General features: G+C 42.5%; 1 protein-coding gene across 9 annotated transcripts in view; it reads left to right on the forward strand.

The window, feature by feature from the left end:
- Positions 1-12,001, forward strand: part of sash1a (SAM and SH3 domain containing 1a) — a 166,337-nt gene that overhangs the window by 140,185 nt on the left and 14,151 nt on the right. For 4 of the 9 annotated variants that reach the window (XM_078274113.1, XM_078274120.1, XM_078274116.1 and 1 more), the window contains exons 7-13: positions 8-120; positions 1,355-1,453; positions 6,433-6,571; positions 7,082-7,503; positions 10,173-10,247; positions 10,485-10,628; positions 11,693-11,825. In XM_078274113.1, coding sequence (XP_078130239.1) covers positions 8-120; positions 1,355-1,453; positions 6,433-6,571; positions 7,082-7,503; positions 10,173-10,247; positions 10,485-10,628; positions 11,693-11,825 — 1,125 coding nt within the window. Of the gene's footprint in view, positions 1-7; positions 121-1,354; positions 1,454-6,432; positions 6,572-7,081; positions 8,059-10,172; positions 10,248-10,484; positions 10,629-11,692; positions 11,826-12,001 lie in introns of all 9 variants that reach the window. The other 5 variants (XM_078274114.1, XM_078274117.1, XM_078274115.1 and 2 more) reach the window with 3 other exon arrangements.

Raw genomic sequence — 12,001 nt, forward strand, 5'->3', positions numbered from 1 at the left:
CCTTCAGGAGAAGACATAGGCTACGTGGCCAGTGAGATCACCATGAGTGATGAAGAGAGAATCCAACTTATGATGATGGTGAAGGAAAAGATGATCACCGTTGAAGAAGCTCTAGCTCGGGTAGGAAGCTCCACTGACTTACTGCCTCATGTTGCACCCCCCACCCACCCCTTACCGAGCCCTTCCCTTAGAAGTGCTGGCCTGTAGCTTCCCTTCAACCCCCAGATCCCTTCACCTCACCCTGGATTAGTTTCCAGCCTTCCCTCTCTTCTGCTCCATATTCCGACTATAGGCTTACTAAAACGACTCACTCTTACTAACCTGTGCGAGGCCCCGCATTTTAACCCTGCATTGTCCTTTTTACACACACACACAAACTCCAGACCATTGGTGTTTCCAGAGGTTCAGGAGTCTGGGGATTTTAGGGTGTGAGCTCTTGGCGTGTGTGTGGGTGTGTTGTTCAGTTCATAATTGCGAGGTTGATGGTCATAGTAACTCAACAGCCCCATCTGTTGGGGGGGATGCTCTGGTGCACTGTGGTTTTTCTCTCTAGGTGGACATGGTGGATAATTACTTGGCTTTCCTTTAAATTTCCTTACATCAATTTCTGGTGATTGTTCTTTATTTCTGTGCCAACTTCTTCATCTCCTTTCTTGATCTTCCCTTCTTCCTTTCTGTCAATCACTTTCTGTAATGTCTTGCTCATGGGTAGAATGACTCCAGCTGCATTTGAGCACTGGACTGCTCTCCACAAGGCAGTTCGTTAATAATCTTTTTACCCTTTTTTTCTTCTCCAGAACTTTGATTTTCTTTTGGCCAATAGCTTGATCCCAGCATCAGTTAAACTGAGACACTTCCAACCAATCATTGATCAGCCTTTTGTGGATAGTTGATGTTACTTCTTTTAGCGTAGTGGTACATAGTATGTGTGTTCAGGGATGTAGTGGACTATAAACCTAATAGTTTCAATCTGCTTTTTAATCCACTTTTCTATTTAAGATTTATGTGTGCTCAGGAAGGCAGACATGAATCTTCATGACAAAAAGTTATTCCACACAAATAAAAAATATGGATATTTTAAGTTAAATTAATGCTTTGTATAAAACATAATACACTTTTAGTTCATTGATTGTTTGCAAATTCAGGTTACAGATCTTTATTTACCACTACATCACTGGTTGAGTCCACCTTCATGTCTGTGTGCTCGTCTGTCTGTATACTCGCACCACTGTAAATGCACACAATTTGCGCCTATCAATTGTCTGTGAGCATATGGATAGATGTAGCATGCCAGGTGAGAATGGGTGTCCCCGCCCTGTTCCTCTGCCTCTCTAAACTCTTCTTCTCCACGTAGCTGAAGGAGTATGAGCGCAGCAGACAGTCCAGCAGTTCTGACACTGCAGAGTGGACTGAGGGATCTGCATCCAATGTAAACCAATCCTCAAACTGCAACGTAAGTACACCCCCCACCCCATTAACCCGACACCCCCCAAAACCCTGACCTCTTGCCTTTTACTCTACCTCTCTTAACACTCTCACTCGACCTCTCTCAACTTTAAGTTTGATTTTTTTCAGCCAAGGAGGTTGTGAAGGACGCCGCCCATCGTTGGTTGTGTGCATGGATGTGTGTGTTTATTCAGATGTAAATGACTGTAAACTGATGTCTAGACTTTAAATACTATCTGCCTATAGACTTCCCTTTTAAATGTTTTTAATTTTGGACATTTGTATACGCCATTGCATAAACCACCTTTACTCAACTTTTATCCTGCCTTCCTCTCCATTTATTTCCCCTTCATTCTCTGCTCTTCATTCATTGGGAAAACTACAAATCCGCCTTTGCACATACATTCTCTCCACCATGTCATGTGCATCTTGATACTATGGATGTTACCTCTGTAAATCTTCGCCCTTCGCTTACCTTGTTTTTTTTTAGGCTGCGCACATTAATTGGCAGTAGGGCTGAGCAATATATCGATATTATATCGATATCGTGATATGAGAGTGGATATCATCTTAGATTTTGGATATCGTAACATCGTGATATGACACAAGTGTTATCTGTTCCTGGTTTTAATGGCTGCATTACAGTAAAGTGATGTAATTTTTTTAACTTACCAGACTGTTCTAGCTTTTCTATTATTTGCCTTTACCCACTTAGTTATTATATTACACATTAATGATGATTATTTATAAAATAAATCTCATTGTGTAAATATTTTTTTGTAAGCACCAATTGTCAACCCTACAATATCGGGGCAAAATGAGGTATTTGGTCAACAATAAAGTGATATTAGCTTTTTTCCATATCGCCCAGCTGTAATTGGCAGTCACGATGAGACATATGCAATATGTTATGAGTGCTCTTCCATATTTTATTGATCAGGTTATTCCTGTCATGGACATTTGAAATAGGTCTATAACAAAGTCAATTTATAGGGTCCTATAGTAACAAAGAAATTGTCTTTTGGAAATTTCTTTGTCCATCAATCAGTTGTAATTGTAACTTGCAGAAAGCCAAGTGGAGTGTCACACAAAATAGCTGTTGCCTCTTGCAGCGTAATCTCAGTGATTTTTTTTTCAGCTGTGATCCATGGAGAGAAGGCTTCCTTTGAGTGATTCGAGACCTCTGAGGTTTCCTTGTATTGTGGAGCTGAAGCTCAGACAATCGGGTCCTGTTGGATGCAGTGTTTGTTGATGATCTGTCAGTTCATCTCTCGTGTGTGTGTGTGTGTGTGTGTGTGTGAGAGAGAGCGAGAGAGAGTTTGAGTGTGAGTGTATCTTTTTTTAAATGTAGGTCAGGTCTGATGCAGATTCACAGTGGTCACTGCGGTTTTTCATTAGTTCTGTACAGTATGGCATCATATGGGAATAGCATGGACACAGTCTCACATGCAGACCCACTTTTCTTGAGAGGAATTGGATTAGTTTATCCAAACACAAATATTCCAAGTACTCTGAAAATAATTCCCGCACGTGTATAATTGCTATTTTCAAATGGGCTACTAATTCCCGACTTAACAGCTCTGATTTTATAAAACCAGTCTCTTGCATTTTCTCTTGTCCACCTTATGCAGCTACAAACGTGCATTTCATGTTGTTTCTTGTAGTTGAAGTAAATGGAACGTTCACCACAGCCTTCACACAGATTTAGCTTTAGATCCAGCCTAGGGTTGCATTTCTGTAGTCACTATTTCCTTTAAGTGGATGAATATCCTTCAATGACCGATGTGCTTGACCTCTACACATTCATAGCTGCCTGTGTGACTCTTTTATGGTTTGCATTTCTAAACTCAAGAAAAGCAGACATACTATTACTTACCATAACTGAATCAGTAAAACCATGAATAAAAATGCTAAAAATATTTATTGTCGAGGGTCCCTATTAAATTCTTCCTCTGCGTAATGATTGACAATTTCCTTCCTTATGAAAAATAGGTTAATTATGCCATACATAACCATAGCTCAAGTTCTATCTGGCTGTTTGATGTGTGTGTGCATAAGTTTGCTGATCATCTTATCAGTCTGTCAACCCTCACGTTACCCCTCTGCAGCCAGTTGCTCACTTCCTGTGGGAAGAAGATTTATCGATCGGGGGGGTTTACAGACAGGGGAGAGGATGGAAGTGTTACTGAAGGAGTATTGTTGAGAGGAACACACAACTCGGCTCTTGAGGCTATGAACAAATGCCAGAGCTGGAGGCAAAGAGGAAACAAGGGACAGAAAAATAGGGAAGATAAAGACTTTGCACTTACACCAAGGCCCTGAAAAGGGGGGAGTTCTGTGTCCCCTCTTGCCCTGAGTTCCAAATTTGGCCACTTCAGGAAATATAACTACTCTGCTGGGGCCTCTATTGGTGTCACGTACTGCCCCCTCTCCCCCCGAATGAATGGAATTAAGTCATTCTCAAATTCAAATAAGTAACAGTTTTCCGTGTCTGCATGTGTGCCTCTATACAGACATGTTAATATACAGTTCATACATGCAGCTGACATGTTTGCAATCTACAATCTTTGGCTGCTCTGTGCCTTTCTTTGATGCTGTCTTCCTCTGGCGATCGGAGCCCACATTCCATGGCTGGCCATTAGCGTTGTGGGGGCCAAGGCAGGGTCAGAGGGGCTCAAATGCTGGGATTGTTCTCCATGCACAACACTCCTTTTCTCTGCTAGCTGTTCGGCACAGCACTTCCAAACAGTCCCTCATTCCTCAGAGCTGAATTCACTAACAGGCTGCATCTGTATCTGCCAGCATGTGCACACGGGCAAAGATTTTATTTTGGATTATGCATGCATGACAATGTGGTCGGCGCATTATGGATTTGAGGGACACACTCTTCCTAGCCTGTTGGATGTTAACACAGAAAGCGGTACCCTGCCGTTTTAAATGAGGTGGTAAGTTTTAAGACACATTGGTACTCTTAACTGTTTGAATTAGTTTCTTTTATGATTGTTCTGTTTTTGTGGTGCGGGGGGACAGAAAGATTTTGTATGTGCACCATGAGGATGTTGGTTTGTAGTTTTTTAAGTTTAACTGCATCTCCAAAGTTATGCCGGCCTTTCAGCCCTGCCTGATTCATGGCCTCTTATTCTCTCTCTCTCTCTCTCTCTCTCTCTCTCTCTCTTTCTCTCTCACTTACCCTGTTTGTGTTCATTTGAATGAATAGTGTTCAGAACTGGGTTAGGACTTGTATATCATTGTCACCTCTTTACCATCTCATAGTCCTTTTCTTCGTCTTTCACTCAAAGAAGAATCACAAATCATGTGGGTTAACTATGAAATTACTAAGGCAGTCATCCTGCACATAGTTATTCCCACACATAACTTCTTACGAGACACTTCTTAATAACAGTTATTAAGAGGAACCAAGATACAGTAGTGGACTCCAATCCAACCTTTGGTGATCTCACAGCCTTTTGACCTCTTTTATCAGTCCTCTCTGACACAGACTTGTTATTACATTACATTATCTGAAGCTAATACACTCGGCAATCATCCAGAGCAAATGGAAAGTTGAAGGAGTCACCAACTGTAGCCAGAATTGTGTGGTTCAGTTGAGGGATTGTCAGGAAGAACTGGGCTGAGGGGCACTGGATTTATGGGTTTTCAGAGCCTATTTCTGCAGTTTTGTCAGAGGCCAAATGAATGGCTCTACCCTGGTTCTGGTCTGCTGAACAGATATGACTGAAGACCTACAAGTTGAGCATTCATCTCTAAAAGTGGTGAAGTGGAGGTGAAGGGAGGTAAGTTTGATAGAGTGGGCATGATGCCACACTGATTAATGTGGTGTTTCCTTTTCCAACTTGGCAATAATTGGTAAGGTTTTTTAACACTGCCACGCCTGCAGGAATCAAAATACCATGATGTTGCTAAGGTGGTTTGGCGCCATCAAGGATTTGTGGACACTGTCAGATCTGTTTGCTCCAACCAAGCCACACTTATTAACATCATCCCTACTGTATTTCAGCAGCCTCTGAGCCAGGCATGTGGTCAACAACAGCAAGAAAGCGGTTTCTTCCTTGTTAGCTTCAGAGCTGCATTGTATAAGACAGAGAGCTGAGCCCTGCAGGCCTGCTCTGTCTAGTTTTGTGTTGCATGCATGCTTGTGTGTCTCTTTGCAAGCGATGCAGTCACCCTCGACTGTGGAACTGGCAGCGTTTGACAAGAGAAGTGGTGTTGCTGTGGAAACCATGTGGCAAATATAAACAAATGAAGTTGTTTGAGCTCCATGATAATGATGGCAGTTCCTGCCAGACAATCTTCAGGCCAAAGCTCGACAAATCAGCATCGTCATCACCACCATCACATGGAGGCCATAGCGAGACTATGCTCACACATATGCATACACATACAGCTCGGGGAGTTTGTGTGTGCTTCAGTTGGGAGTAGGGTGTTTGTTTGTGTAAGTGATGAAACTGTTTGTGACTTCATTATTGGGTCTCTTTTCCACTCCACTACACAGTGCAGAGAGTTTAAATGCAGTGGTCATCAATGTAGAGGCAACATAATAACACCAAACAGACCATTTATTGTTATACTGATCCATTGTGTCATTCAGTTGAACCATTTTTTCAAATTACTGTTTCATCTGGTTAATTTTTTCAGTGTTTACTATGAATATGAACTTCACACGATGCCATCCCTTCAATCCTCCATTTCTCACCTCACTAACTTTGACTTCACCCTAAACAATGCTCCCATTTGTCGCATTATAACAGCGTCAAAGTTTGTGTTTCATTTTCCGACAACTTTTTTATATCAAAAGAATTCAAGACAAAACATTTCTGTTACACTTGCATTAATGAAATGTTTATGCTGTAGAAGAACCACCTGCTTTTACCCATGTGTCTTTTTAAAGGTTTATTTAATTGAGAAATGTTTGACTGTCCATCCCTTTTTATTATATCATCCCTCCCTCTTATCTCTCTGTCCCAGCAGTCTCGTGAACAGTCAGACGATGAGCAATCAGAGGACTCTGTGAAGTTCAAACGGCTTCACAAGCTGGTTAACTCTACACGCCGGGTCAGGAAAAAACTCATAAAGGTGGAGGAGGGCAAGAAACATGGCTCTAAAGGTTTGTAATCCCTGTTTATCTTACAGTTCAATAAAGTTACAATGTTTTTTTACATTTACACGTTTGTTTATATCAGCCAATTGATGTTGACGTGTTTTAATTTCCGTCTCACATTAAGGTCTCTGTTTGAGGCATCATGCTTCTACTGTGTATACACATAAAGTCTGCTTGCATTACTTTTAAAAAAAATGGATGTTAAATATCAAGTTTTGAGCACTAAATTGAGCTGTTTGTCATCACTAAAATGAAGTTGAAGTTCAGTCGCAGTAAAATTTGTTTCCAACAGAGCGGTATTGGAAATGAATGACTTGTGTGTTAAAAGTAGGATTCATTTTCATCTATCATGGGTTTTGCCTAATACTCAGACTATAAGAATGTGTTTTTACATTTCTGCTGGCTCGCTGTGGTTTGGAAAACCACTGTTGGGTCATGGGACTACTCAGAATCTGATTTCTAAATCCTCCTGAGTAACAAACTATCTAAGGTTTCTGTCCTCTTCTTTTTCTTTAGATTTTCTAAATCTGGGGGCGCCACCCACCTGTGAGGACAACACAGCTCTGTATACAGGGGTCCTAAAGAGGCCCCCTTTGCCCCAGGAGCTCTCCCTGCCCTCCCTCACCCAGGATGAACTCTCTCTGGATGGAGACACAGACAGTCTGACCAACTCCCCTTCCTCCAGCAGCCTAGACACCTGGTCCGGACACAAGCTGGTAAAAACCTTCAGTAAATCTTCCAGTAACCACGGACTCATCCGGCCCCCCAGGAGAACCCCAGTTGGCTCTGGGGGCCTGGGAGGTTCCAACTCCGGCGTTGGAGGTAGTGGCTCTTCCTTCTCAGAGCTGGATGGCTGTGGATTGGACGACGAAGGAAAGCTCTCACGCTCTACCACCGACGGCGAGATGCGGAAGGCCCTCAGCTCCATCTCCCATGGGGTAAGTAACAACGAGGCTCTCTACGCCTACTATGGCCTCACCAAACCCCGCCCCAAACCCCATGCCCAGTCCCGCCTCCTGATCTCCGTGGATGACGGTCTACAAGGCAGCCCCAAACACCAACCTGCCAACCGGCACCATGGCAGCTGGACACACCGGAAACCTGATCCCAACTATGCTTACTCCACCAAACACCTACTGTACCAACGCTCACGCAATGCCAAGACCCCTATCTCCCCTCTGTCTCTCACCCCCTCCTCCCCTGCCCGCTGTGATGTAGCCAAATCAAAAGGTTTTGGAAGTGGGGGAGGGGGCTGGGTGTTCCCCTCTCGCAGGCTGCGTGGTCGAACGGCAGTCAGTGAGCTGAACATCACCTATGTGGTAGAACGGAGCCTGTACGGTCACCTCAACTGGGCCCAGCTGGTCCGCCCGGTTACCCTCAGCCGCGCTGAGCGCCGCTGCCTATTGGAGGAGGACCGCGAGGCAGACAGGAAGTGGGCGGCCAGTGTGGACCGCTGCACCAAGCGTGTGCTCTTGCGCATCCAGCAGAAGTCTGTGAGTTCAGACCATGAGGTTTAAGTCGACCGCCTCGTGTGAGCAGGACTCGGTGCTTCAAAGTTGCAGAATAGCTCAGAGGTTATAGGGGAAGATACAGCGCAAACGCAACACACGCATGCCAGGTCAAATGACTCCTCAATGCATGCAGCTGTCGCAGACGTAACTGCTCTGAGAGGATTGTCATCTTCTATGACCTTTTAAGTGAATGCCTTTGGCTTTAAACCTTTTTCATATTAGCTGAATATGAAATTATTATAGAATGTGCAGTGGCCCACTTAAGAGGTTAAGTTACAGCAGAGGTTTTATGTGCCTTTTTATAAATGTCAGATTCCTGAAGAACAGTGAAACAGTCACTCTGATCCCTGTGGGCAAAAGCGATGTTGTACAAGCTTGAAGCTGTTCATTCTTAGAACTGCACAGCACGTAGCCTCAGATGTTTTCAATGAATAGCCTTGCACTTAAGTGACTGAATGGTCTTTATGATGATCAACTTTAAAAATTATTTTTTGTAAGGCTGAGTATACCCAAAAAATGAAAACAATAGAAACTCCGCTAAACTACATATGCTAATAAATATATATATATATATATATATATATATATATATATATATATATATATATATATATATATATATATACACACACACTGATTCATACTACAGTGAATTTAAAATGCAAGTTTATAACTTGAAAACATGTCATGTTATAGCATGAAAAAAAGTCTGGTTGCATTGCTGGAAACTCACTTGTTCCCCACATGTATGAAATAGCCTATGTGTATCAAAAGAAGTAGTGACACATACTCGAGGTGGTGATATAGTGGAGCTATCCTGCAGCTTTGAGGGTACCTGAATCCTATCGTGTTCAAGTGAAATCACCGGAGGTCGTTCTCATCTTAAAACGCTCCAAAAAGATCCACTTTTTTTCTGTTGCTTTTCGTGTTCTTTTTTGGCCCGTGCCTCTATGGTTGCAGATGTGATTTTTTTCTTCTTTTTTCTTTCCTATAATTATCTTTGAGAGACATTTTTTTTTCTGGGTGCATGTCCATTTCATCGAACATCACCATCACATTCAGAGTTCTTTGTTTTGGACGTTGCTTCAATCATGTTTGTTCTCCAAACTGTGCTTTTCCTGGGAAGTTGTGATGTGGACTGCAGCTGTGGACATCTAATAAAAAAAACTATTTCCTCACATGAAGGATCCTCGTCCAGGGTTTGTGTGGGTTTAGCCGAGTAGTTTAGAAGTGATGGCTTTTGAAGCAAAGGAGAAATGCCATCAAGTGCCCCACTTGAACCAAGAGTGTTTTTTGGCAAATGTGTATGTGAATGTCTGTGTCTACATGTTTGTGTGTGACCTACTGCAGAGCTTAGGGAGGATTCAAAAAGTCAAAGCCAGCTCAGTGATAAGATCCTGGATCTCTTTTTTCCTTTCATGTCACAGTTCCCCTTTTGTGTCTACCCCTTATCTTGCTGTTGACCTATAAAGTCAAGAAAATAATCTCCATATCACCCTGTCCTCTCAGCAGAAACAATTTACTCTCCCTAAAAATGTTTCTGATGAGAATAACATATTGTCGGCTCTAAGCAACCTATATGTTGTGCATGTTTGCATACTAAGCCCCGTTTTGCATTTCTCATAATTAACCACAAAACGTTTTGCATCAGGCTGAAATGCAATGAATATACATACCTTCACTTGTAAAAGTATAACTATATATTTTAGCTTGGCCACATCAAGAAAGCTTTAATTGTATCCAATATTTTCTCCAGGGATTCAAGCGTTAAAGCATATGAGCAACTTGTTGGAGCTCTCCACAGTCAATATAACAGCTCATTTGCCTTGGACTGTACATTAACTCACAATTTTAAAGAGGAGCTCATATAACAGTTTGTGCTACATCATGTCTGTTGGCTGTCCACAGGTCCCATATGACATCATGCCCCTGCATATATACAAACCATATACCCATGTACATTAATCAAAGTGTTGCCTGTGTTGTGTTAAGCATGAATCATTGTGAGTTGACCCCTCAGTGGGTGTGGATGGGGAGTTCCTGTAACGTGGCCTTCTGAATGTGACTCATTTGATTGTGTTTTGGCTATCCCACAGAGAACATGCAGCTTCGGAGGCTTTGACCTGTCTAACCGTTCACTCCATGTGGTCAACGCGGGCTGCGAGGCCAATGTAAGTGCTGGCAGCTTGTAAAATTAGAAGAGGCTGTAAGGAGGACAAGCTGAACTCTCCTGTCACACTAAATCACCTTTTCTCTTCCGTTTTTTTCTTTTTGTTTGCCCTTTTGTCTTCTTTTTGCCTCTCCCCTGATTCATCCTCCATCTCTCTTTTTCTCTTTCTGTCATCTCCTTCCTCTCCGTCCTCTCTGTCCATCCTTTTCCATTATCCCTGTCCTTCTTATAATCACAGAATAAAGAACAGGAGGCCATATACAGAGAAGTGGTCAAGTCCCCCACCACGTCTCGGATCTCACTGGGCAAGAAGGTCAAGTCAGTCAAGGAGACGATGAGGAAACGCATGTCGAAGAAGTACAGCAGCTCCTTGTCTGAGCAGGTAAGACATAAACACACTTGGTCACACACATAAACACACAGATGCAATTTCTGAATGCTTTATTTGTAGGAAGTTTAGATCAGGTTGAAAATGTTGTAGGTTTGCATTGATTTTATGGCAAATGAGGTATGTAAACCTAGTCAAACCTTACTTTTTTTTTAAATGGAGCAGCTAAAACAAACAGACCCACAAATCCACACGTTATGCCTTTAATCCTTAAAACAGTAAGCCAAGCGCAGCTGTAAAGAAATAAAACATGTTCTGCAAACATTTAGAGGATGTTTTGCAGTGTAAGCCACATATTCTGTCCACAGGCTGTGAGTGGGTGGGAGTATTTGTGTTAGTTACAGAATAAACAGAGAGCACTAAAACACACACACATTTGGATTTCTCTCTGCTCTCCCTGAGCCCAATGTGTAGGGTGGAGTGTGTGCTTCATGCTGAGCTCATGGAGTGATGCAAGTTTCCCAGAGGCGAGCTTTCAGGAAATGGAGACTTGAAGTGTGAGAGAGCATAATGGCTGTCTCATCTGCACTGGCCTAATTTTTCTGGGCATCCAGTGGCTTTACAAGTGGCCTGTCGAGCCCTAGAGTTTGATGTTGCCTTGTAGAATGTGTTATTAATGCACAGTTCATTACTGTCCATCATGGTGGTCTCAACACTGTGATCCATATGTCCTGGCATGAGTAATGGAGCCATTGGTTGTAGAAAAAAAATTAATTGCCATGTGACAATGGCTCAACCATGGCCATTTTATAGACCACAATGCCACCTAGTGGATAACTGAAATAAACAAAACACATTACAATACATAATGATGTAGGATGTTGCTGAATGTTGTTGCTTCATCACTAGACAAACATGCAAGATAGTGCAAAGCAATTCTTTTTTTTGATCTTCATCTTTCCTTTGTTTCCATCATTTCCCCCATATTTCAAACTCTTAACCACGCTTTCCCATCTCTCACATTCGTTCATCTCTTAACTGCACGACATTTCCTTTGTATCTCCCCCCATGTCTTTTCATTACCCCTCTGCATCTCCCCCTCTCTTTCTGTCTTTTAGTCCAGTCCGGATGGAGCCCCTGGCTCCCCTCAGTCCCCTCAGCCTGACACCGACTCTCTGGAGAAGCCAAAGCTGAAGGCCGGAGGCTCGGTGGAAAGTCTGCATAGTTCACTCAGCGGACAGAGTTCAATGAGTAAGACAAGTACCATTATTTTATTTTAGCTTTTTAAGACTGGTACAGTCATGTAGTTCTATAGTGTCAGTACATCATATTTCTCATGTAAAAATTGTATGCAAGTAAAGTTGTTATTTAGTGTATAGCTTAAATTGACAATTGAACAATGTTTAACACTAGGTGGTGCTCGTAAC

Source organism: Sander vitreus, chromosome 18, assembly GCF_031162955.1.
Source record: "Sander vitreus isolate 19-12246 chromosome 18, sanVit1, whole genome shotgun sequence".
NCBI classification, from domain to species: Eukaryota; Metazoa; Chordata; class Actinopteri; order Perciformes; family Percidae; genus Sander; species Sander vitreus.